The 26466-nt window shown below is 46.8% G+C and overlaps 1 protein-coding gene across 1 annotated transcript in view; it reads right to left on the bottom strand.

Moving 5' to 3' along the window:
- The window catches only part of UBE2B (ubiquitin conjugating enzyme E2 B), a 130519-nt gene extending 113436 nt beyond the window's left edge, over positions 1 to 17083 (bottom strand). Inside the window, exon 1 of the mRNA XM_086931524.1 lies at positions 16924 to 17083. Coding sequence (XP_086787650.1) covers positions 16924 to 16967 — 44 coding nt within the window. The 5' untranslated portion in view covers positions 16968 to 17083. The remainder of the gene's footprint in view (positions 1 to 16923) is intronic.
- Positions 17084 to 26466: the final 9383 nt, after the last annotated feature.

Raw genomic sequence — 26466 nt, 5'->3', positions numbered from 1 at the left:
GATTACATTATACTTGCTATTATGTATACTGCGGTATGATCTTATTGTCAACTTGTTTATTTACTCAGGACCCCGTGTCTACATAATAGTTAAATATGGAACACTTTTACTTTCACCTTATATGGAGGCAGAGATTTGTCTAGAGACATTTAAAGTTAACAATAAACATTGTAATGTTTTTATATTATTTGGCCTCAACTGGCGACTGGGATGTAAAGCTGGCAAACAGGGGTGAACACATGGTTCTGGGTAACCAGCTTGCATGATGTGAATTTTGCACCCTTGCCTATTTACATGACTTGTCGCTCTTTTTTTCCAATGTAAGTGGGTTAAGACCTTGACACCTATTTATTTATATATTTGTTGTTTTCATTTACTTGGAACTAATTACCATTATTTTTTCATGAAATGTATACTTTTTTGCCCCACTATGTTACGTGTACCTTTTTAGGTCTCATCCTCGAGACCTATTGCTGCCGAGATGTCTCTCAACGGAGACAGACCGGGGCACGAGCGGCGATTGGGGTCGGAGGACGCGCACGTCCAGCCCGGCGCCGTGCTCGTCTCCTAAACACATTCCCAAGTGAGCTTCTCGCATTCGCGTGAACACTCATACAGCCACACTCATGCATGCACACACACAGACACACACACAGACACACACACACATGCACACCCCCCACTATGTCTTGTATTTTGTTTGCTCACGATTGTCACTTTAGTTTTGCCTCATGTAATTAAAGTTTGCTTTTGTGTAATTTTTGTTGTCTCGTAATTTTCTCCTCATGTCTCAGTACTGTCTGTTCCTGTGAGAGTTCTGACGCCCCGGGGTGAAGTCCGCGCTAAACGCACATAAAATAATAAATATAAAACCATTACTATACACAGGCGGCCGCAGCGACGTCACGTGCGCAGCGCTGCATGGACACTAGTGAACTGACACTTAGTTAGTAGTGACCTGCTGCTGCCCACCAGCCACAATCTGTCGACGGTCCACTCCACAGTCCCGCACGACCGGCCGACAGACAGACGGACACTCGGCTCGCCTCGGGGCTGGGCTGGGCTGGGCTAGGCTGGGCTCTGCTACCGGCGCGGCCGCGCTCGCAGTTTTCCTGTGGCCAGAGCTGTCGCCGGCTCAGCTGAGCTGCCACAGTGGTGGTCAAGGTGCCCTGCAGCTGTGTTTAGCGGGGCTGCACAGGGGGACGCGGCAGGTGGCCATCATGATGCGTGAGAGACTGCGTCTTGTGCGCCCCAGCCTGCACTCTAATCCCCTGCCGCTTCTGCACTTCCTGCTCCTCCGCACGTGACGGCACTATCCCAGGCCGGCACGTCCGGATTAATCCTGGCCCCTATGGTGCGCCACCGTGATTGACAGCTCTGAGGCCGTATCGACTGAGCAGGCAGCCCGGCCCCCCTGCAGACTGGAATCTGAGGTAACCGCACCATTTCGCATTCTACGACACTCAAGACAACACCGCAAACTGGGGCTGGATCACATGTGGGCAGCAAATGTAAGTGCTAGTTTAAGTCACGGCCTATCCCATGGGCTTGGAAAAGAGGAGCAGTGGTATTTTGCCAGCATTGGCCGTGGAGAATGCTTAATTTGTGCTAGAACTTTAGGCGGGTGCACTGCATTTGTCTGGAAATTACCAAAAACAAAATAATTACAAAACTCAAAAACAAAACACAACAAGTAACGATACTGGTAAAACAAAAGACAACACAATATCCACAAGAGAATACTACCCAACATGACAGCACAATGACAATACAATGACAGTACAATGCATTAACACCACAACGGTAACACAATATGGCAACACAAATCAAAACATCAACACAACATGGCACTAACACAAGTCAAAGAAATACAATATACCCACAGCTCAATATCAGAAGACAATAGTACACTAAACCAAAAACACAAAGCCACAACACAACCACTAAACACCACATAAAGCACACCAAAGACACAAACAGCTATTCAGTTGTGTTGTGGTACTAGGTTGTGTTATTTTGCAATGTTACTTTGCATTGTTGTGTTGTGTTCCAGTAATTGTGTTTATGTGTTTTTGTATTGCTTTGGTGAGTTATTGTTTTTTGTTGGTGTGTTGCATTCTACTGCATATTTGCTGTGTCGTGTTTTGGATTGGTTGTATTGTTTTGTAGATGTGCTGTGTCGGTGCATTGTTGTGTTACACTGCAGTGGTGGTATCATGGGAGCTGTATTGTTGTATATACCCTAATGACAGTCTGTGCGCTAAAACATGGACATACATTCTTGTCACAAATTACTAACGCTACAATCCACATGATACATTGGTAAAACGTGTTTGCGCCAAGCAGTGCCCTCTTCAGCACTGCCCCAAGTAAATGTGAAAGCCTGGGCCAAAAATGTTTTGTGAACCGGCCTACGAATTCAAAATCTTCACTGTACGCACCCCCTGCTCTCCAGTACTAAGGTGTAAAAGCACCCCTTCCAGTGGATTGCGAACACCCAACATACTGCCTCTTTCAGTACCGTGATGTACCTCCCTTGTGCAGCACCAGTGTGCACTTCCAGTGCGGAGACCTCCAAGGCAACCAAACCCTGGCCTGGAACGCCTTCAGTACTCCCAGTAGTGGGACCTGCTCGCGCTCTAACACCTCAGCTCAGGCGCGTGACGCACCCTCATGCAGCAAGCACCTGCACGCGCTCACTGCTATGCATGGCATTCTGTGTCCCCAAACACCGTCGCGCGAGGCCTCCAGTGAGACGCCACTACCCTGCAGCACCCCACCTGCCGTATTAACGGCCCACCTGTAAAGCCCACCACTAGACAAAAGCCGCACCCCAAACTGAACCAGTATTTCCCAACAAATGGATAGTCTACCGCGTGGGGCGCGCAGGTGCATCGGAGGATGCAAATTACAAGTAAATTAAGATTTAAATTAAGTCAGACCTTATGGAAATATTCTGCGCCGCCGCGTGAGGTGAAAAGGGAGTGGGAACTGGACGGGAAATGGGAGGTCGAGATTGGGACCAGAGGTCTTCAATTCGTGGACAGAAGATGCCCTCTCATGGCTTGGTAATGAGGACAGTAGGTTTAGGTCTTCCTTCAGGCGGGCTCAAATCCATCCAGGGCTTTCATATTCCAAATACTTATTTTTCTGCGAAACGAGAGTGACGGCATCGAGGATTGTGAGCGTGGCATGGCGGTGGGCACTGCGTCCGGGCCTGACACAGTTGAAGGCAGGGTGCTCTATTACATGACGTTGCAACATCCCATACTACACACCTGCAGGAGTTAAGCTGAGGTGTCCCCGTGTTTACAAGGGACCGGGTCGATCGATCACCACTATTTAGGTTATATGTTTTCAAAAACGTGTTTAAAGGCAGTTCAGAAGAGAAAATAATTAATGTTTCTAATACCTGAGGGCTAGGTACAGCAGACCAGAACATTACGGCCTAATATACACAGGCATGGTCGCAAGCTGTCAGTTTTTAGGTCTCGTGCTCGAGACCTATTGTTGTTGAAATGTCTCTATAGGGAGACAGACCGGGGCACAAACGGCGATTGGGGTCTGAGGACGCGCACGTCCAGCCCGGCGCCGTGCACATCTCCTAAACACATTCCCAAGTGAGCTTTTCGCAATCGCGTGCGCACTCATACAGCCACACTCATGCATGCACACAGACACACACACACACACCCCAACTATGTCTTGTATTTTGTTTGCTCACGATTGTCACTTTAGTTTTGCCTCATGTAATTAACGTTTGCTTTTGTGTAATATTTGTTGTCTCGTAATTTTCTCATGTCTCAGTACTGTCTGTTCCTGTGAGAGTTCTGACGCCCCGGGGTCAAGTCCGCGCTAAATGCACATAAAATAATATATAAAACCATTACCATACACCGGCGGCTGCGTCGCGTGCGCAGCGCTGCGTGGACACTACTGAACTGACACTTAGTTAGTAGTGACCTGCTGCTGCCCACCAGCCACGATCTGTCGACGGTCCACTCCACAGTCCCGCGCGACCGGCCGACGGACACTGCTTGCCTCGGGGCTGGGCTGGGCTCTGCTGCCAGCGCTCGCAGTTTCCTGTGGCCAGAGCTGTCGCCGGCTCAGCTGAGCTGCCACAGTGGTGGTCAAGCTGCGTTTAGTGGGGCTGCACGGGGACTCGGCAGGTGGCCACCATGATGCGTGAGAGACTGCGTCTTGTGCGCCCCAGCCTGCACTCTAATCCCCCGCCGCTTCTGCACTTCCTGCTCCTCTGGACGTGACGGCACTATCCCAGGCCGGCACATCAAGATTAATCCTGGCCCCTGTGGTGCGCTACCGTGATGGACAGCTCTGAAGCTGAATGGACTGAGCGGGCAGACCCCCCCTGCAGACTGGAGTCTGAGGTAACCGCGCGTGCGCCGCACCATTTCGCATTCTAGTTTCCATGGCAACACAGTCGGACCTGTCCTGGCAGAGCAGAGAGATATATTGTAGCGCGGCGCCACTCTCACAAGCTCAGAGATCTCAGCTGCAGTCTGGTTAACTGTTTAGGCACTAGTTGGGCTGAGCAGCACTCTCAGAACAGTAGAGAGAGCCCCGGCACAATATTGCCCCGCGTGGTACGTTGGCTGAGTCAGGAGAATGGCCACTGGCTTCTCATTCGGGGCCGGTACCACCACCGCCACCCTAGGGGCGACCACAGGAGGCACCTCCACAGGTGGAGGGGGCTTCTCATTCGGAGCGGTGGCGCCAAGGTAAGGAGATTCGTTGAGTCTGCCCTATTTGTCTGTTTTCGAAGTTAGATAACCAGAGGCTATTCAACACCAGGGCTGAAGTTCTCGCTCCTTTTTATATGTACCCCCATCCTTGTTGTAGCCCCCAGCTTCGAGAATTGCAGAGGATGGCTAGATGTGTTTTATTAAGCTGTAACCTGAAACTCGTTTCTCTTTGTTGCACAGTCTGTGCGCCTAGTTTAACTCTTGTTGCAGTCTGCCTGGCCAGTGTGTATTAATCATTTGCACTACGTTCTGCCTGATGAGTGTATTTTTACCTCTTGTTGCCCAATGTGCCCGGCGAGTGTATTTTTACCACTACCTGCTTATTTTGCTTGGCTACTGTATTTTTTCTCTATGCTTCACTGTCTACACACCTATTGTGTTATTAACCATGCTACACAGTCTTCCTTTCCTGGCTAGTGTGTTTTTACCTCCTGCTGCACATTCTGTCTGGCCAATGTATATGTATCATTTGCTGTGCATTCTTCCTGGCTAGTGTATATTGCCATTTGCTGCCTATTCCGCCTGGCTAGTGTAATTGTACCCCTTGCTGCACATCCTGCCTGGTTAGTGCATAGCGTCCATTTTCTGAACATTCAGCCTGGTCAGTGTATGTTTACCTTCTGCTGTACATCCTGTCTATCTAGTGTATATCTATAATTTGCTGCACATTCTGCTTGGCTAGTGTAATTATACCTCTTGCTGCACAGTCTGTCTCGCTAGAGTATTTTTACTTCCTGCTGCACATTCTGCCTGGCTAGTGTATTTTTACTTCCCGCTGCACATTCTGCCTGGCTAGTGTATATCTACCTTGTGCTGCAAGTTCTTCCTGGCTACCATATATTTGACATTTGCTGTCTACATGGCCTACGTATTTTCTTGCCTATGTTTCCTGGTTGTGCTTGCTTTTCTTGCCTCTCTTCCCTGGTTGTGATCGTTTTTTCTTGCCTCTCTTCCCTGGGGCGTTACTGGGCAGAGGTGGGCGTGTGGTGAGGGGCAGTGGGTGCCGAGGGCACGGACGCCAGCGCACCGGCTGACCTGTGGCTCTGTGTGTGTGTGTGGCTCTGTGTGTGTGTGTCTGTCTGTGGCTCTGTCTGTCTGTCTGTGGCTCTGTCTGTCTGCGCGTGTCTGTCTGTCTGTCTGCGCGTGTCTGTCTGTCTGTCTGCGCGTGTCTGTCTGTCTGTCTGCGCGTGTCTGTCTGTCTGTCTGCGCGTGTCTGTCTGTCTGTCTGCGCGTGTCTGTCTGTCTGTCTGCGCGTGCCTGTCTGTCTGTCTGCGCGTGCCTGTCTGTCTGCGCGTGTCTGTCTGTCTGTCTGCGCGTGCGTGCCTGTCTGTCTGCGCGTGCCTGTCTGTCTGCGCGTGCCTGTCTGTCTGCGCGTGCCTGTCTGTCTGCGCGTGCCTGTCTGTCTGCGCGTGCCTGTCTGTCTGCGCGTGCCTGTCTGTCTGCGCGTGCCTGTCTGTCTGCGCGTGCCTGTCTGTCTGCGCGTGCCTGTCTGTCTGCGCGTGCCTGTCTGTCTGCGCGTGCCTGTCTGTCTGCGCGTGCCTGTCTGTCTGCGCGTGCCTGTCTGTCTGCGCGTGCCTGTCTGTCTGCGCGTGCCTGTCTGTCTGCGCGTGCCTGTCTGTCTGCGCGTGCCTGTCTGTCTGCGCGTGCCTGTCTGTCTGCGCGTGCCTGTCTGTCTGCGCGTGCCTGTCTGTCTGCGCGTGCCTGTCTGTCTGCGCGTGTCTGTCTGTCTGCGCGTGTCTGTCTGTGCGTGCGTGTCTGTCTGTGCGTGCGTGTCTGTCTGTGCGTGCGTGTCTGTCTGTGCGTGCGTGTCTCTGTGCGTGTGTGGCTCTGTGCGTGTGTGGCTCTGTGCGTGTGTGGCTCTGTGCGTGTGTGGCTCTGTGCGTGTGTGGCTCTGTGCGTGTGAGGCTCTGTGCGTGTGAGGCTCTGTGCGTGTGAGGCTCTGTGCGTGTGAGGCTCTGTGCGTGTGAGGCTCTGTGCGTGTGAGGCTCTGTGCGTGTGAGGCTCTGTGCGTGTGAGGCTCTGTGCGTGTGAGGCTCTGTGCGTGTGAGGCTCTGTGCGTGTGAGGCTCTGTGCGTGTGAGGCTCTGTGCGTGTGAGGCTCTGTGCGTGTGTGGCTCTGTGCGTGTGAGGCTCTGTGCGTGTGAGGCTCTGTGCGTGTGAGGCTGTGTGTGTGTGTGAGGCTCTGGGTGTGTGTGTGTGAGGCTCTGGGGGTGTGTGTGTGAGGCTCTGGGTGTGTGTGTGTGAGGCTCTGGGTGTGTGTGTGTGTGTGAGGCTCTGGGTGTGTGTGTGTGAGGCTCTGGGTGTGTGTGTGTGAGGGGCTCTGTGTGTGTGGGGCTCTGTGTGTGTGGGGCTCTGTGTGTGTGTGTGACTGTGTGTGTGTGGCTCTGTGTGTGTGTGTGGCTCTGTGTGTGTGTGTGGCTCTGTGTGTGTGTGTGTGTGTGGCTCTGTGTGTGTGTGGCTCTGTGTGTGTGGGTGTGGCTCTGTGTGTGTGTGGCTCTGTGTGTGTGTGGCTCTGTGTGTGTGTGGCTCTGTGTGTGTGTGGCTCTGTGTGTGTGTGTGGCTCTGGGTGTGTGTGTGGCTCTGGGTGTGTGTGTGGCTCTGGGTGTGTGTGTGGCTCTGGGTGTGTGTGGCTCTGTGTGTGTGTGGCTCTGTGTGTGTGTGGCTCTGTGTGTGTGGCTCTGTGTGTGTGGCTCTGTGTGTGTGTGTGTGTGTGTGGCTCTGTGTGTGTGTGTGTGTGTGTGTGGCTCTGTGTGTGTGGCTCTGTGTGTGTGTGTGGCTCTGTGTGTGTGTGTGGCTCTGTGTGTGTGTGTGGCTCTGTGTGTGTGTGTGGCTCTGTGTGTGTGTGTGGCTTTGTGTGTGTGTGTGGCTTTGTGTGTGTGTGTGGCTGTGTGTGTGGCTCTGTGTGTGTGGGGGGCTCTGGGTGTGTGTGGGGGGCTCTGGGTGTGTGTGGGGGGCTCTGGGTGTGTGTGGGGGGCTCTGGGTGTGTGTGGGGGGCTCTGGGTGTGTGTGGGCATCTGTGTCTGCTAATACACTCGACTACTCTCTAATGCCATTGTAAATGACAATACCATTTATTTATGTTTAAAAAAACAAAAAATGAAAAGAATGCAATTTGCAATGCCAATAGCTCTAACTTTAACAAAGACGAGACCATTGCATTGTAAATGCTTGTTTCCTTTTGGATTTTGCATCAACTGATGGGTGAAGGTACCATAGTGCTGTGCACCTGTATATATATTAACATATGGTTATTTCTTTTTTTAGCCCTGAGGAAGTCAGAGACGAATTTGCCACTATGACAAAACACATGTTGGCTGTGTAAAGTGTATAGCGGCTGTACATTAAATAAGGAATCAGTGAAGTTTTTTGTGGATCAAATACAAAACAACTGAAACATCACAACTCCTTGTTGGATGTTTGAACTTTTCTGAATTTGAGTGCCCAGGACATTTGACTGTCTATATTTTAACCCTCTCTCTTTGGATTATATTTGGTTTGTTAGGTAGCCAAACCCTGCCCTAGAGCACCTTGCATTGGTTTGATAATAATCTACATTTCCCTGTTAACTTGTGGTAAGCACCCGTCTGCCTGGCTTCCGGCCCCCTCTTACAGTAGTATCAAGTAGGTCTGTTCGCAAAATACCACACTGGTCATAAATACGCTGGTTGCAAAGCACCTCCTTTATATTATTGAACACTTTGTTCCTCGCATTCCTTGCCATTATTAATGCATGGATGATAGTGTGTCAGTGTTTACAATACTGACACACCACTATGATACTCAGGAGGCCGGGCCATCTGGTTTTTGATTAAAAATGAATAAAAGGATCAGAAAAGTCTCGTCACTGTGGCCCCTTTGCTGCGGAAAATTAGGTTTCATTACGGAATGGCTGAAAGTCTGTTTTCATTCTTCTGCATTATACGCGCTGCACTGGTAGATGGAGTGGAAGTGTAACATGGTAGGAGATGGGCTTAATGGTAGCTCAGACATTTTGGTATCATACAAGTCAATCTACAGAGCGCCTAGAATCGTGACCTTCCGCTGGAAATCTAGCATCGCTTTTATGTTAAAATATTTTAAACAGCACGGATTTTGCTAACCTATGAAGCTTTCCCGATTGAGGTTTGAGCACTTTTACATATCACGTCTTCTGTTGCTCGAAAGTGAAGGAGAGTGATTCAGCATTTCATGTCCTGTTCAGTTGATAGTGAAACTGGCACTGAAGAGTGCCCTGTTTAACTAATAAACCACTTATGAGCGGGTACGAAGAAAAACATAAACACCTATAAATTGAGCGGTTCACAATGCATACATTCAGAGAGAAGACCTGATGTGTGGCGAAGCCATCATAGTTTCCCAGTTGAGTAGCCTTGAGAGCGTTCAAATGACTTAAAACTACACCACCTCAACATTGTCACATGCTTTCTAATTAACTGAATTAACACATAAACGTTGAACTATGGATTGAGTGAATACTGAGGTGCATGGCTGCGCACAGAGCGTAGGTGTCCAGGCTCTCTGCTATCAACCTGCGTATTTAAGAAGGCTGCTTTGCTGAATTTCCCCAGTACCTATTCATGCAGCATTTAAGCACTGTGACCCTCTTGAAATGATCGCACTCTTCTCTTTCAAAGGAGGAATGACAACAGTGTACGCAATAGAGTGGATTAGGAGAATTTCGATAGTGTCAGGATGGGAGAAAATAAATACATGCATTTTGAGTCTTTCATCTTTATTCATCATAGTGATGTGAAAGAGATTGTATTGTACTGAAACTGTAGTATGAACGCTGTAGCATAAGTGGTAGATGATGAACATGGAGTTCTGTAATTTGGGGCATACCCATTAACATAAAAACTAACCGATCATGTAGAACAAGCATTTACAATGCAATGGTCTCGGCATTATTAAAGGTAGAGCTATTGGCATTGCTCATGACATTTTTTTTCTTTTTTTTTTTAAACATAAATAAATGGTATTGTCTTTTACAATGGCAATAGGTGAGCATTAGAGAGTAGTAGAGAGTATTCACAGAGCCACCCACACTCACAGAGCTACACACACACACACACACACACACAGAGCCACCCACCCACACCCAGAGAGCCACCCACACACACAGAGCCACCCACACACACGCAGCCACCCACACACACACACAACCACCCACACAGAGAGCCACCCACACACATAGAGCCACCCACACAGAGAGCCGCCCAGACACAGCCACCCACACACAGCCACACACACACCCACCCACCCACACACACAGCCACCCACACACACATCCACCCACACAGAGCCACCCACCCACACACAGAGCCACCCACCCACACACAGAGCCACCCACCCACCCACAAACAGATCCACCCACCCACACACAGATCCACCCACCCACACACAGAGCCACCCACCCACACACAGAGCCACCCACCCACACACAGAGCCACCCACCCAAAAACAGAGCCACCCACACACACACAGCCACCCACACACACACACAGCCACCCACACACACACACACAGCCACCCACACACACACACACAGCCACCCACACATACACAGAGCCACACACACACACTTAAACACCTCTAGCTAACACAAAGCCTTTCCACTTAGCATACATTTGCACGGACAGTGCACAGCCACAAACTGTCTCATCCTGCAGTAGATCAATGATACATGCCGCATCTGGAGCACCTTTCCATTCAACATGCAGGCACGCAGAATGCAACTGGGGAATTTCAAGTGCAGCAAAGCATTGTACTGTACAGTACTAACGTATCGTCCATGTTGAGTACTAAAACATACACATTCCAGCCATCATCTGGCTACTGTATGCTCCACCAGTGCCCCCTGCTGTAGAATTCAGAACACTGTCCCCAATGAATAGCGTGCACTGCACTAGAGACGAACCCATAGTCACAAGTGTTCACTATTCCGCACAAGCTTTCTTCTGTCAGGTGAGCCCTGACCCCTCTCCCCCCCCCCCCCCCCACCATACACACATACCCGTCGTGCAGGCACCAACAACAGCATGTCAGTGATGTGCGTGCAGAGCGTCAGAAGCAGTAAGAAAACCCTAGTGACAGGAGTGCACTGCATAAGAGACAACCTCCGTTACCAGTTCACAGCACCAGCACATCAGTGACAGGAGAGCACTGCAATATAAGCAGCACCCAGCTAGGAAAAAAATCAGTATCAATATGAGGAGAGTAACCCTTATACGTCAAGGGAACAGGGTAAAGTAAAGCTCAAACAAAGTAAAGGGAGTTCCCTTGAGTTTGCTGAATTTAGACTGGTCAGTCTATTGTCTAATAGGTGACCCACACACATTCAATCACTCCACAATATGTGTGTCTAAATTTAGGAAAGAAATCAGTCCTGCGCACCAAAATAAAAGTGGCCCACATTAGTGAACTAGAAAGCCCAAAAAAGTGCCCATGTTTACAAACTGGTGCAATTTTAAACTTGTGAAGGCATTATTTTTGCAATGTATGGATTTAAGCTTGCTGCAGGAAATGATTGTTTCCAGGGAGAGATCAACAGTAAAACCAGCCCAGCAGACATAAAACAGGCCCACGAACATCCAAAATATAAAACCTGCCCACACTCTTACTCTTAGACCAGCCTATCAGGCACTGCCTGCCTGCCCGATAGGTCTGTCGGACACTGTCTGTAATAGACACGGTTTATGCCCCGTAACTTCTGGGAAGTCAGGTCACAACCCTGCAGAAATTCTAATGTCTGCAAGGGTGATGAGAGCGCGGTAAATCCTATTCTAAAACTAAGCCTGTTTCTACGTGAGTTTTCCAAAGCTGCATTCTAATATTGCCGAGCAGTTTCTGATTACACTAGGGCAGTTTAATGACATTTATAGGAAATTATATCGAAGTTTAAAGGGCTATGCTCTCAATAGAGTTGATGAAAATCACTACTGTGGCTTAAAGAGTTGAAATAAAACGACATTTTGAAACCCGAGGAATAGAGAGGGAGAATAACGTGTGATTTATTATTAGAAAGAGGCCGGAATGCTTTCTTTGCCCATATCTAGAACCGATTACCGGTAAGCATCTTGCGCACATAAGTGCCAGAGGGATGTTCTGGGCCGACAAATGCCGGATGTACTTTTTTAATCAACGGGGAGGGGCTGTCTGCTCTGGACTCAGTTGGGGCGATGGCGAAGCGCTGCAAATACCGGCGCGTTTCCTTTCTGCGGAGGCAGCTACCCTGCTGACCGCGGTGGCACCGCCTCGCCTTCCGCGCGGGAAACCGTCTTATCTTTCCCAGCTGGTCTTTCATCCCCTTGAAGTGTAAATCCGCGCCCGGCGGACGGCCGACTAATGAACGCCGGGAGCGGGATCAGAGCCCGGTTACTGCTCGCCCCCGGAACCGGGCCCGAGAGGACGCGCGCCTCGGCGCTCCGGAGGGACGCGCAGAGACGCGGGCGTCTGAAGGAACGGGCGTCATCCCACCCAAGGCCTTGATGCAACGCGAGAATCGGCAGTAATTGATAAAATACATACTCGCATTTCCCAAATGGCCATCAAAAGAACATCTGAGCAACATGAAAGTGATTCGTAACACCATCTAAAAACTAGTACGTCACACTTTTTAGGGTTCGATTCCGAGCCAGGTGGGTAATTGGCGTGCATACGTACATGTAGCAGACTTCTGCAGGTACACAACAAATGACACCGTGTCTTTTTTCTACAGGCAATTACTTTTTCTAATGCAGAATACCCTTTACCTCATCAACTGGAAATCCTGCTTACTACAAAATAAGCGGGAGGGGGGCGGGAAACAGACGCTCTGAAATGCACACACGAGCGGGAGGGGGCGGGAAACACACACACGGACTGCAAAAATACACGGAGAGCGGGAGGGGGCGGGAAACAAACAGGGGGCGGGAAACACACACACGGACAGCGAAAATACACGGAGAGCGGGAGGGGGGCGGGAAACAGACAGGGGGAAGAAGGCACGGAGGGAAACAGCCACGATCTTACCTTCACTGCGAAGGATCGAAAATGGCGGACACAAGCTCCGAGATTTTTTCCGATTTGGGGGCGTGGTTTTGATGTTCTGAGTGACGGACAACGTCACTGTCTAAAGAACATCAAAAATTACGCCCCCAAATCCGAAAAGGACGGAGCTTGTTTGGAGTGACGCATCTCTCCTCCAATGGCTGGCCTCCGTTTAGGAAGCCAGCCAATGAAGGAGAGAGGGGGCACGGAGGCGGGACCTTCGCCGCTACTCAAACTCATTAAATCTCCGGCCTAAGACTGCGCAAGCGCAGCCTTTTAGGCCTTCGACCTAAAAAGGAATGGAAAGATTCTCTAATTTGCAGGCAGAATGTTCCTAATTTGCTTAAGTATTATTAGACGAACTCCAAGACAGGTTAATTTCGTTAAGGAACATGACAAGATTGTAGAGGCCATATTGGATGAGTGGGGGTTATAACACAAAATATGAGTTGCCATGTTTTTGCTGCAGCCCAAGCAGCATAAATGATGCTCTTTCTGTGGAGGCTGCAATGCAGTTAACCCACCACCTTCTGACGAAGACAATACATTCCATATGTGCTGCCACCAGCTCTTACACAGAATGGGATTATTTTTAGTGGATGTGCACACTGTTCACAAACTAAAGGCCATTAATCACAATGAGGGGACCAATGGTTGAGGGGCTCTTTTGAAATATTCCAACACTGTCATTGTGTGTCAGAGAAGCCGCTCCCTCCACAAGCATCCTGTAGGTTAATGATCTCTCACCCTGCTCCCACCAAGAAACGCTTGACAATATAATGGCTATTCAGATTAATGATTTTACCCAGTATAAAGCTTTTAGGTCAAACCTACCAGAAATCCAAGCTGATGGTTGCTAAAGACCATTTGTGAACTTACAGTGGTCTTACTGCCCCAACATTGCTTACCACTGATTGTCATTATTTTCAATCGCATTTGCTTGCTTCCTATTGAATTGATTACTTTCCTCTTCTTGCGTTTGTCCCGCCCCTGGAGCATAGCATCTTTACAATCCTTGGCTGAATTGTATCCTTATACTGTCCACATTTTTCTTAATCACTTAGAAATCCATGAGAACAGCCATGTTTTCTTGTTCTCATGCTCGTTCTACTTCATCCCTCCAAAAAAGCCGAAATCCCTCACTGTGTTGCCCACCACTGCTCCTAGACTGTCTTTAAAAGGCAACATTGATATTTTTGCTGGGGTATGCCTTAAGAGGAGACCTCAAGAGCTGTTTTTGTTTCAGCTCCTGCATTCCATGAACTGCATTAAAGAACAAACTTTGGCACAAAAGGGCTTTTATGGCACTGGGAGAAGGGTGGTCTACTGCACTCACTCAGCTGGCATCTGAGACAGAAAAGGTACTTAGCATGAAACTTCTCCCGGAGGGCCACAAACCTATCACCGAAATGGCGAAAGAAGAATTCAAGACATAGAAATAGCTTAGATGTCCGAAGGATAGCAGGAGTTCTACTACAAAAGAACCCTGAGCTTGAAAGAGAGCTAATTTTAAACGTGATCAATCTGCTTTAGAATTTGAAACTCGTGGAAGGAGTTCAGAGTGGGGATCTTCCTTTAGGAGGAGTAACTTGGAAATAGGAATTCAAAACTCATAGCAAGATACAAACCCTCGCCTGCATCAGAATAGTAAGGTAACACAATAGCATCCTATTCTTGCGTATGTGATAGCTGGGCAGCAGAAGATCCTTGCAAAGCACTTTGTTCAATAACACGCCAAAAAAAAAAAAAAAGAGCTTGTAATGAGTAGATTTTGATTCATTAATTGTGACAGCGATCATGAAATGCATAGGATCCACATGGATCACACGAGCAAAATATATTAAGACTGCAGAGTAAAGGTTTTCTTGCTATGATACTTTTTGGATTTTTATCCGGTTAGTGCCATCATACACTAATGGAGAATTCTATAGGCGACATTGAAAGCCTGTATCATGTTCAAAAGCAGCTGCATCATTTACAATCATAACCAGTACCCATGCTTTTCTTGCAGACATGCTCACTGAGGAGGAGAAGGATTGCTGTTGCTCACCTCAAAACCCAAGAAGATCATCTGGGTATTCCGCAAGGATCATCCTTCAACCCCACCCTCTGCGACACATACATGACCCCCCCCCCCCACCTCCCCACCCCTCACCCAGCACCATCTGAACGCATGGACTCAACATCATCTCCTAGGCCAACAACACCCAGCTCATCATCTCTCTGTTAGAAGACCCCTCCGCAACCAGAGCCAACTTCCTCAGCTGTATGATGAACGTCGCCGACTGGATGAAGGAAAACTCTCTCAACCTCAACACGGACAAGACAGAAGTCCTCATCTTTGGGAACAACACCTCGCCATGGAATGATGCATGGTGGCCTGCTGAACTCAGCCCATCCCCCATCCGACAGACCACAGCATCATATTGGACAGCAAGCTATCTGTGAAGAAACAGGTAAGCGCAGTCTCCTCCGACTGCTTCCACACCCTATGCATGCTCCACAAGATCTTCTGGTGGCTCCCAGTCAACACCAGGAGGGCAGTAATGCAGGCTGGACTACAGAACACACTATTTGGGAGTCACCACACGCCTCCTGGTGAGACTACCGACAATGCAAAACCCAGCGGAAGAACTCATCTTCTCCCTCCCCAGACAAAACCACATCACACCCTAGCTCAAGAAGCTACACTGGCTCTCGATCCAGAAGAGATACCAGTTCAAGTGCTGACCCATGCGTACAAAGCCGTGAATAATGAAGGACCAGCATACATCAAAAAACACATAACCTTCCAACAACCGACCAGATACCTACGATCCGCCTCCCTCTTCCTCGCAGACACAGCCCGGGTCCGCCAAGGTAAAAGCAGAGGACGCTCCTTCTCACACCTGGCGGCCACAGCTTGGAACAACCTTCCCCTGCACCTCAGGTCCGTCCCATCATTCCAGGACTCAAGACCTAGCTGTTCGAATGAACAGATCATCACAAAGCAGTTAGCAATTTCAACGTCTTGAGACCCTCACATATAATAAACTACACTTTATAAATCCTTGATTGATTGACTTGTATACTTGCCTTTGACCCTGTAACAGTGCTTCTATGCCTCCGGGGCTAAGCTCACAGTACACAAATATCACGTGCATAAATAGAAAGAATGGAACATGCTAATTCCCTTGATTGAAATAAGAAATGTAGTACGTCCAAAACACGAATCGGGAATATCTAATCGTACTTTTATTTTTACAACAATTTTCACACAGCCCGCATTGACTAAATCGTTTATTACACGTATTTGGCATTAATAAGTGTGGTTCAGTAATAAATACCTCCTCGAGCAGAGGCCAACTGTATGCCTTTAAAATAAAGTATACCACTTGACACACGTTTATCGTCACATACATACTATGTTGTATATGTCTGGACAACAAATTTGATAAAAATATTACAACGGAGAGAATAATGTAAGGCTCGTACAAACACCATCTTCTGACAGCAGCAAGTGTCAGGGTCCGTTTTTCGACATGTGCTACTGCTGCCCTAAAAAGACCGCCTTATTAAGTTCCACTTCTGTCTCTTCAAACAGGTTTGTTTAGTCCTGTTTTTCAAAATGTGCTATCCCAGTCTCCAACTATACAAGCACCCACTATTCCCGATGAGCACCCACCACCGGGGAAACACAAATGTATACTTCTACCAAACTCCTTCAACTTTACCCTTGGTCTTTGGCTAATGATTGACTCCAGTCGCTCCCAATAACCTTAAGCCGGTCCCCAGAAACCTTACCTCCTTGTACTACTGAACCTTTACATTTTACGCAGCATACCTATACCGTGATGGTATTCTTCAATGTCAAACAGGGCTATGGTTTCAATACTTTCACTTTGTGGCCCCAGTCCCACCCTTCTGCCAACTCATCTCCACTACTCCATCTCCTGTCACTACCAGAACACAAGTCGTATGGTTTTCTTTTTGTACAGTTTGACCTTTCTACTGACAAAGCCCCTGTTACGGTCCGTATTATTAGGCTCCAAACCTGCCCACCTTGGTTGCCTACTAGACTCAGGTCCCGGGCTGAGAGCATACGTTGAGCCTGTTTCCTTGCTACAAGACAGAAAACCGTCCGGATCACATACCGTTTGAAGTCCCTCATTAGCCTTCTCCGTGCCGGCGTAGACATTGCTGTGTGATGAAAAAAACCAAAATAACTCTTCAAACTTTCCCTAATGCAGAAATGACCAGTACGCCTCCTTTAAGAACCCGGAGTACAAACAACCCTGGGATGACGCGCAGCGACACCCAACCCAAGGGAAGCAGAACATTCGGCAGGATGAAACCACATCGCGGGTGGAACTACAAAGTTTAGCTCTGCCATAACCGGAAAAACCAACTCGCAGTTCCGCAAGATTGCAAACTCGCTATCGCCACTGACTGTATTTATTAAAAAATACGTTTTTAGAAATTCCACTGCACGTTCCCGCATGTGCTAGTACACTGTATAATAAAAAAATACTCCCCCCACTAGTCCAATGATGGTACATTCCAAGCACAAAATTCGTAAGATTAAAGCGACCACATGAAATAGGACTGAAGGGACAAGTGTTCTCGTTGAACGAGATAAAGAAGGGACTATTACATAAACGAAGAACGCCTTTTGCCGCCGTCTTACGCTTGCATAATCAAAGCGGCCATTTGTAACGGGAGCACTTTCGGCAGGTTAAAAGATCAGCCAGACCGTTTATAATTATTTAATACACATATCAAACACCCTGATTTAAATTAACTGAGAAAATTGTTAAATATGTATATTTCTGGACAACATTTGCCCAGCGGCCCCCTTCGACAGATTTCGATAATTTCTTTACTTTGAATCTTTTAAGGTTATACTTTTTGTTTATATAGTTATATGCTCAATCGGGATGCGATTGAGTTTGATTGTAACTTATATCTATACTAAAGTCGCCGTCGTTGGAAGGATATTAAACTGCAATGATTATTCACAGGATCTGACATAGTACTACCGCTGACCTCCCCAATTTCACAGAAGTAATGTGACATAATAGAATCGAAAACAATTTCTTTGAAGAAAGTAAATGGTCCACACGAGGTATCGGTAAAATGCGTTACAAGAGCCCATAATGAATGTAGAAATACCATACAAATATCCGTAAAACATTAAAGAAGCGTCTTAAATTTCACTACTTCGCAATAATTTTTTTTCCATTTTCACAAACTTTATTCGACAATTAAGTTATAAAAGTATACATACATATATTACACAAATGTTGATTAAAAAGTCGTTAAAAATCCATACAATAAATATTTTAAAAAGTATTAAACTAGAATAGACTATGCCGAATTACAATTTAAAAGGGGGATAAAAACAATTTCATCAACATACATTTATCCAGAGGAGTATTGCAAAAGATTCACAAGGGTTAGCCCTAGTATACATAGGCAGATACAGCTTAATCTTCACATAGTTACAGCTGTGTATTGTGTGCGGATTACCCAAGCCCATTTCAAGAATTTAGCCACAGCAACAGCAATTCTAGGTGTCGAGTCTGTAGTTAAAATTCTCAAGGCCTCAGCATGCCTGTGTATCCCAAGCAGTTTACATAAAGGCTTGATCCACATCGTTCTGGGGGCAGTGTACAGGGGACAGAAGAATAAAAAGTGACTTATTGACTCGTGTTCCTCCCCACAATTGGGACATCTGTCGTTTCCACTTTTATCTGCCCATTTAACCGTAAAAGATCTTACTGGGAGTGATCCAACCCTAAGCTGGAAATAGAGCTTGCGATCCTGTTGTTTACCAATAATATCCCAATATTGTTCCAGTTTTGGTTGGGCTTTAATGTCCATGAAACGACTAGTTAGATGAGCGGAGAGACCCTCTGACCTTACTTCTGTGATCACCATCTCCCAATACTTTTCTTTTAGGAATTTTTTAGAGGGAAATTGAACGTTTTCCGGGTCCTCCCATAAGTCACTCATTCCTAATTTGAAGTGTATCGACCTGATGTTCTTAAGCCAATGTATTCTTTGGCACGTGTCCTTAGCCATTATCTCCCTTAAACCCTGGGCATAATGCTGTAGTTCTTCTGTTGTCCATAAACGGCGCCAGTAAAGGACTGGACGCAAAAAGGCAAGATCCTGGACCGCCTTTTTTCCAAGATCCCACATTAGCGGTATTAACGGGGTACTTATAGGAACGCTAGTAGCTTTTCGGAGGAATTCATTTTCAGCTAGCGTTAGCTTTCTAAGATCTTCAAAACCCCAGAGTTCGGCTCCGTATAGGGCCGAACCTAAGACCTTCATCCCGTATACTTCCAATAAGGGGCTAATGGGCTTAGTTATTGAGGAGGTACATTTTTTCAAAAGGATGCCTGCCTGCTGGCGGAGTTTTAGGACCGCAATGTCCATTTGGTTAGACCACCCCAGGTCTTTCTGAAGGGTAACCCCCAGGTAGGTGAAAGCATCTACCCGCTCCAGCGGGGAACCATTCATATTAATCAGCCCTCTAAAAGGTCTATTTGTCCCGCACGTTTTACGACCCGTCAGAACCATATACTTAGTTTTTGTCGTATTTATTTCTAGGCCCCTATTCAAACAAAAATCTTCAAACCGCTTCAGTGCTTGCTGGAGTCCACTCGGAGTCTTTGAGATGATGAGAGTGTCGTCCGCGAACATGAGGATCGGGACCCGCTCACCGGACATCGCAGGGGCATCGGTCGGCACCAGGGAGAGGAAATCTGCAACCCCATTCACGAAGAGCGAGAATAAGGTGGGCGCCATGACGCAACCCTGCCTCACTCCACGCTCCACCGGAAAGGGGTCGGTAACCTCCCCCTGGGAACCCCACCGTACCCGAGCGAAGGTATCCTCATGCAGGCGGACAATCAAACTCAGCAATTCAGGTGCCATCCCCAGGTCTGCTAGAACTTTCCATAGTGTATTACGAGGGGCCAGGTCAAAAGCCGCTTTTAAGTCAACAAAAACGCCATACAGAGTGCCCTTTTCCAGGACTACGGTACGCCAGTATAACATAATGAACCGGAAGACCTGGTCTATGGTTCTTGTTCTTGGGTGGACACCAGCCTGGAGGTGACTTAAAATATTGTCATTATCCATCCAGGACTGAATTCTGCCCAAAACCAGCCGTCCCATGATTTTTTGTAGGCAGTCAATTAGACTTATTGGTCTATAATTGGCTGCAAGTGACTTATCACCCTTTTTATACACCGGCACAATTTCTGCCCCTTTCCATGAGATGGGCACTTCCATCCCTTGGGCTATGGCATTTGCCACATACAAAATATAAAATCGCCAGCGCCCTCTGTTGTTCAGAAATAAATCTGCGGGGACCCAATCCATGCCGGTAGCACGACCCTCAGTGACTTGGTCCAATACCCTATCCACATCATTCAAGGAGAAGATAGGTTCCTTGTACACAATATGGAGATAGGTTCCATCGCTATTACCAGTGGCACTAGCAGCATATTGGGGCTTGAAATAGTCGACCCAAGAATTGCGGTCAACATTATTATGAGGGCTCTCTCAATGTCCTCCCCTGTCCCATTTAAAGATTTCCCAAAAAAGTTTGGGATTCTTTGCAGAGCACGCCACTTTCAAATCCTGCCACAGGCCCTCTTCCCAGTCCCTTTTAGCAGCAAGTTGCTTGAGCCTGTAGTTCGCACGAGACAGTCTTAATGCACCCATGTCTTTAGACTTTAAGGCTAGACCCAAATCCCTCCTAGCTTGGCGACAGGAGCTATTATACCAGCTCTCTGGTTTTTAGCTGTGATTCTTCTTTTTCCTAAACTGGGTTTACAGAAGTATGTTTTCAGTTTTGTAAAGAGCCTATTGTGTGCCTCTAGAAAAAGATAAGGGGGAGAACCTTTCAGTATAACGTCCTCCATAGCCTTTACGCCCCTTCCAGGTCTCCCTCGATGAAACAAATTATTTGCAGATGCTCAGCGACTTGACACCATTTAAGGTGTCGCTCATTGTTTGCCATAACTAAATCCGGGTAACAATGCCCTTGATGAGCATCATCCCCTGTATGAATACCCAAGTTAAACTTTGCACTCAGAGGGTTATGGTCGCTTTCAATACGTAAAAAAAAAAAACTACAAGAAGATAGACGGAGGGTCCCAGGGAATATTTAGCGACCACACAGTTACAGCCCCCTACTCAAATCTATAAATACAAAACAAAATAACTGTGGGTCGAAAGATGTGTCAAATGAAATGTTTCTAAATGAGTCAGTGTGTGCTGAAAGTTGTTAGAAAAGCACACAACCAGAAATCGCACTGTATGGGAAGGAAATCCATCCTTTACCGCCCTTTCATCCTTTGAACCACTCCCCAAAGTGGAGAGTCCAAGTTGTTGCCACCTTGTCAGGGAAAGGCTAGTGTTGTGCAATTAGGCGTTACAGAAAGTGCTGTATAGTAACTGAGGAGCAGTGCAAAAATGAGTTGTGAAAACCAAGAGAGGAAAGAATGTGCTCTAAGATAAAATTGAATAATGAACGCAAACAGACTTTATTCTGGTGCCGTTCATTTCCAAACTTAAAAACAATTCAGTGCAAAATTGCCAGTGATTAACCCTAATAGTCACTGGCCCAAAGTGATGGTCGACATGTTTCTGCGGTAATTTAAAGATCACTAAGTATCTCCCTCTTCTTCAGGACCTATAACATTTGCTACTGCTCAAAAGTGCGATATAAAAAGGATTTCTGATACAGATATCACCTGTTCAAACCTGGTAGTCCTCTTAATTGTGCAGGAGATGTCCCAGGAAAGACGTCATCAAGACACAGACAACATAGATAAAAGACACATACAAAGATAAAAACGACATTACCAAGATTAGTGTAAGTCATCTCATATTGCCAACTGATTATATGGAAAACCTATATGACCAGCTTGCAGTCGCTAGGTCACTCAAGTCCCCTCGCTCACCTATAGGGTAAGAGGAACGTGCCTCTCCTCACCTGGCCACAGCTCAGGAAGACAGTGCACCGCTCTATAATATAGAGAAAGTGATATGTGAAAGTCAATTAAAAACAAATCGAGTGCCAGTTATTACAGCGCTCCCTAATGTCTGGAAGAGATACCATTGTCCATATTAAGTCTCCCTTATTCCTTATGTTTCTCCAGAAGTCTCTTAGCTATTATACATCTGCTCATATTCCTATATTAGGATGAAGGTAAATGTACTACAATTACTGCTCAGAGAAGTCTCCAAACTGAGTATTTAACCATCTTTTTATCAAAGCCCGTTCGTATACTACAAAGACAGAGACTGCCCAGTGCGCTTATGATCTCCGTATGTCTGATCCCAGACTAAGCGTATGGCCATTCGTATCATTCACGCTCTATCTTTGTGGTTGCTGTTATCCATATTATAGTAGTATGTCACATTTGATACGTTGATGGTTCGAGTGAAAAGCTCTCTTACTACGCTCTTAATACGCCATTCGAAACATGGTACATGCGGTTATGAACCTGGCACATATTATACTGCATGCTTTTCCACACTTAAGCCGACATTCATTCGGTACATACACACATAGACGCGGGATAGTATGGGCTTACCTGCCCGTCGGTACACTCAGCAGCTGTCTGGGCTGTCTGGGGAGGTGCCGGGGCTGGGTATGTTACCGTCATTAGTATGTTTCTGTTCGTAGCGCGATTGGTTAACAGTGACATCACTCATACGCGACAAAGTATGCCGGGAGATGTAGTACGGATCACCTTTGTGTACCGGTATTGTTTCTGCTTGTTATGCCAAAACTACTTAAAGCTGGGCCACGAACAATACAGAAAAAAACAGATAGGTTACCATTGCCTACTCTCAAAACAACAAAACAAGTTGCCCAAGCATTGAATGTGGATATATTGTACGTGCCCCAAAATGCTCCCGAATGAGAGCGCTCTTAGTGCGCCCTACGTGACAAAGTCTGCGTGGTCATTTACCACTCCCTCATTATGTTGCGTGTGTTAGCGTTCTTAAGATGACATTCATTCATAGAGTACAAACACCCTTGAAGCGGGACGTATTGTGTGCCAGTATTATGTACACTCGTTATATGGAAATTACTTAGAGCATAGATGTCGGCCTTAGATGTGCTAAACATGCCCCAATATGTTCAGATGGTCCTATAAAAGTTATTTAGAGTAAGGAAACAATGGGCAGTGAAATATATATATAAAATTAATATATATATAAATGAGACAAAGAGTAACACATCGTGTCTCATATAGAAGATGAGCAGATAAGGTGTATAAACGAGACAGGGAAGGATCGTGTCTCATAAGAGCAATGATCAGAGGCTCATACATGTGTTTATGTGTGAGCCTATCACGTTTTTATCAGAAATGGGTCCATATGCCTGGACTAAATGCCTTCATGTCACCCTGATTTTTAAAAAAAATCTAGATCTCAGACTTATAATCATAGATACAGCTCTATCATGAGTGGTTCAAGTATTTTACAGTGACATCCACGGGATGTCCTCATTAAGCCCAGCTTTGTCAGTATTAAGCTTATACACCCATTTCTGTTCTATTTTAAACAGGTATTTAGACACATCTGTAATGTGAGTTGGAATGAGTGGTTGTTCAAGCACTGTCCATTGGAAGTCCGTACGTTTTTGGTTGACTTCCAAGAAATGGTTAGTTAGACGGGTCGCTTGTTTTTTGCAGCGGATGGTACTTTTATGCTCTGAAATCCTCGTTCTAACTTTCCTGGTCGTCATTCCGACATATCTCAGGGAGCAGGGGCAAGTGATTAAGTATATTAAATTGCTGCTATTACAATTAGTAAAGCGCCATTGTTCCCAGGCTCTACTTGTCCCAATATCAATGCTTGTAGATTTCTTGGTTTGTGGGCATGCTGCGCAATTCCCACAAGGGTGGTGTCCTGTCACCGCTGGCATGTCCCAGAGTGTCCCAACTTGGTGAATGGTAGCTGGACCTGGTCTCGTGTGTATTAATTGATCCCTGATACTGGTACCTCTCTTAAAGGCAAATAGAGGTTGTTCTAACTTATCAGGACCAGTGTTAAGGATCTTCCAATGTCTACGGATGATCTGTTGGATGGCATTGGATCTGGTACTGTCATATAGTTACTGCTTTTCTATATATTGCGTTAAGTTAGCATGAGTTTATTAAATGTGTAAACAACATATTTTCCTTTGGCTTCAGTTTGCACACGGCACATAATTGTTATTGTAGCTTTCAACCTAGACGAAAGATGTGATTTATTTGAGAATAATATGTTATTGCTCTGATATCAGTTGTGCTTGGTACACTTGGTACACTGTCTGCACACTGAGAACTGAACCCTCTAAGAATAACCTAACACAAGGTTGCTGGGAGGCCTGATCCTCGCACCACATTAGACATAACACAAAATAAAGTTGCTGCCAACATTGGGCTCTAAGCGGGTTTAAGATAGAGTTACTGGGAATGCAAAAACACACTTGATGGTGCTTCGCATGCAGAGAGCTGGTAGCTGATGATGTGATCTTCTCCTACTGACATTTAGAGGTATGGGCCCGCCCTGCTAAAACCCAAAATGAGACCTTCTTAGATATAATATAGTATGCTAAATAGGGTGCGCGAAATATAGGTGATACAGATTTCTATAGATTTTTGCATTATAATATGCTATCACCGTTCGCTTACTATGGATTAGTGACTATGCTGATAACTCTGATTTTTATAATATGTATTCTGGTATTATATAAGATACTGAGTTTAAGAACCTTGCATTGAGAAATAAATATTTCAAACTTGCACGTGTCTTCTTTTACTCCTCGTTCTGGTTTGAAATGATTATAGAGCGAAAGAGTGTTCATGTGTTCCACGATACCTGAGGTAATCCAAGTTCATGTTCTGGTTTGTCTAAGTCATTGGTAGTTTGTTATGACCAATGAGACACTGTAGCTAGCTCGGTAAGGGGATTTTGGATACTGAGGTGAGTTTTGGGTCACCCTAATTCACTGAGGTTCCTGATCTTTATGCACAGTTCTGTACTAGAACGGAATCCCTGCTACATGGCGCCCATACGTTGTTGGCCTTATATCATGACACTCGAGTAGTATATCATTCAAACCTTAACCCCTTCATTCCCATGTCCGGAAAACGGTGGTGTCGGAAAAACCTACCTATTTTTGAAATAGGTCTTTTCAGGCTTGTCTAAAACGGTTTCCTTGAATTACTACCCAGTTGTGCTACAAAGTAATCTTTGTTTTTTCAAGTTCCTGTGCAATCATGGCACAAGCCGTGGACATCCCGCTGCATAGTCGCATTGCGGTGCGTGATCATTTGCGGGCTTATGATGTACCTGCTGAAGGCTTGGCTGTGGTTCTAGTGGTGAGTGCGGAAGATGCTTACCCGTACAAACTGTTTTATTCGTGGGTGACATTTCCGGCAGTGGACGCAAATTCTGGTGTGTTCCACTCGTACACTGCATCAGCTGTACCTGCTGAATATGCTCCGTACAGAGCACAGGAAGTACCTATTGATGTTTGGCAGCATGGAGTTTGGTTTGGTGGCGCCCTACCCCACTCTTTAACCGCCCCGAGGTTAGGTCCTTTGTCCATTCCGGACGCAAATTGGCCCGCTTTGGCTGGATTTACGCCTCACCCTAATCACGCCACTTGTAACGTGGGTGACCTTAGGCGTCTTCATGTAGTCGCCATTGTCGTGATTAGAGCCCTTGTGCATTACACTAGTCGTAATGTTCATGGGGCAGCCCCTAGGGGTGCAGCCCTTCCGGCAGGGCAGGCTGGTTTGAAAATCAGTCCTGTCATGGTAAATTCCGTTATGGGCAAGAAGCCCCTAGATAAGGATGATTTTCCTTTCTGGCTTGCCGAGAAATTTGACCAGCTGGAGGCGGTGTTTCCTAATACGACTCCTGGTGAAAAACACCGGATTCTTACGCTTAGTTTGCCGAAAGATTTGGCCCCTGAGCTTGTTGACTGTGAGACCTGGGGTAAGACTTTTGCGGCTGTCTATTCGAGGTGCTTTGGCTCCCCGTCTGTGTCCAATCTGTCTACGGTCCTTAAACATGTTCAGGATGATCACGGGCCGGAATCGGCTGTTGAGTTGGGTATGCGCCTATGTGGCTCCTTTGATGTGGTTTGCGATCTGATCCTGTCAGTAAATCTCTGATGCCCAAAAAGGTGATTAAAGGGCCCCGTGCTGCGTGGGGGAAGGCGGCGCTTTAAGCGCGATGTCAGCGCCTCCCCCAGTGACAGCAGGTGAAAGAAATTAGGCTGACAGGCAGCGTCCGTGGCAGCGCGAAGCTCCCTGGGACTATGAGTCCCACCGGGGTGTAGGTGCCGTGTGTCCGAGTGTCGAGCCCTCCAGGAAGCAGCAGGAGTCAGAGGAGTCTCGGTCAGCAAATCTCCGATGCCCCAAAAGGTGATATTACATATCCTTGTAGTGTTCATTTCTCTTCAACACACTGCTTGTGGCATGTGTAATACTGTTCTGGAGTTAAATTGTTGGTATGAGTTTGGAGCAGCGTAATTTTGGCTCCGCCTTTAACACGTTATAAATTCCAATATATACATGCACTTAGCACTACTTACTTGTGTGTCCCAAGTTATTCATTTAAAGTGTTGCACTTAAATTCAGTACTGAGGTGCATTCACTATAGAA

The sequence above is a fragment of the Lissotriton vulgaris genome, chromosome 7, assembly GCF_964263255.1.
Source record: "Lissotriton vulgaris chromosome 7, aLisVul1.2, whole genome shotgun sequence".
NCBI classification, from domain to species: domain Eukaryota; kingdom Metazoa; phylum Chordata; class Amphibia; order Caudata; family Salamandridae; genus Lissotriton; species Lissotriton vulgaris.
The sequence above is the reverse complement of the archived record's forward strand: the minus strand, read 5'-3'. Positions and strand labels throughout refer to the sequence as shown.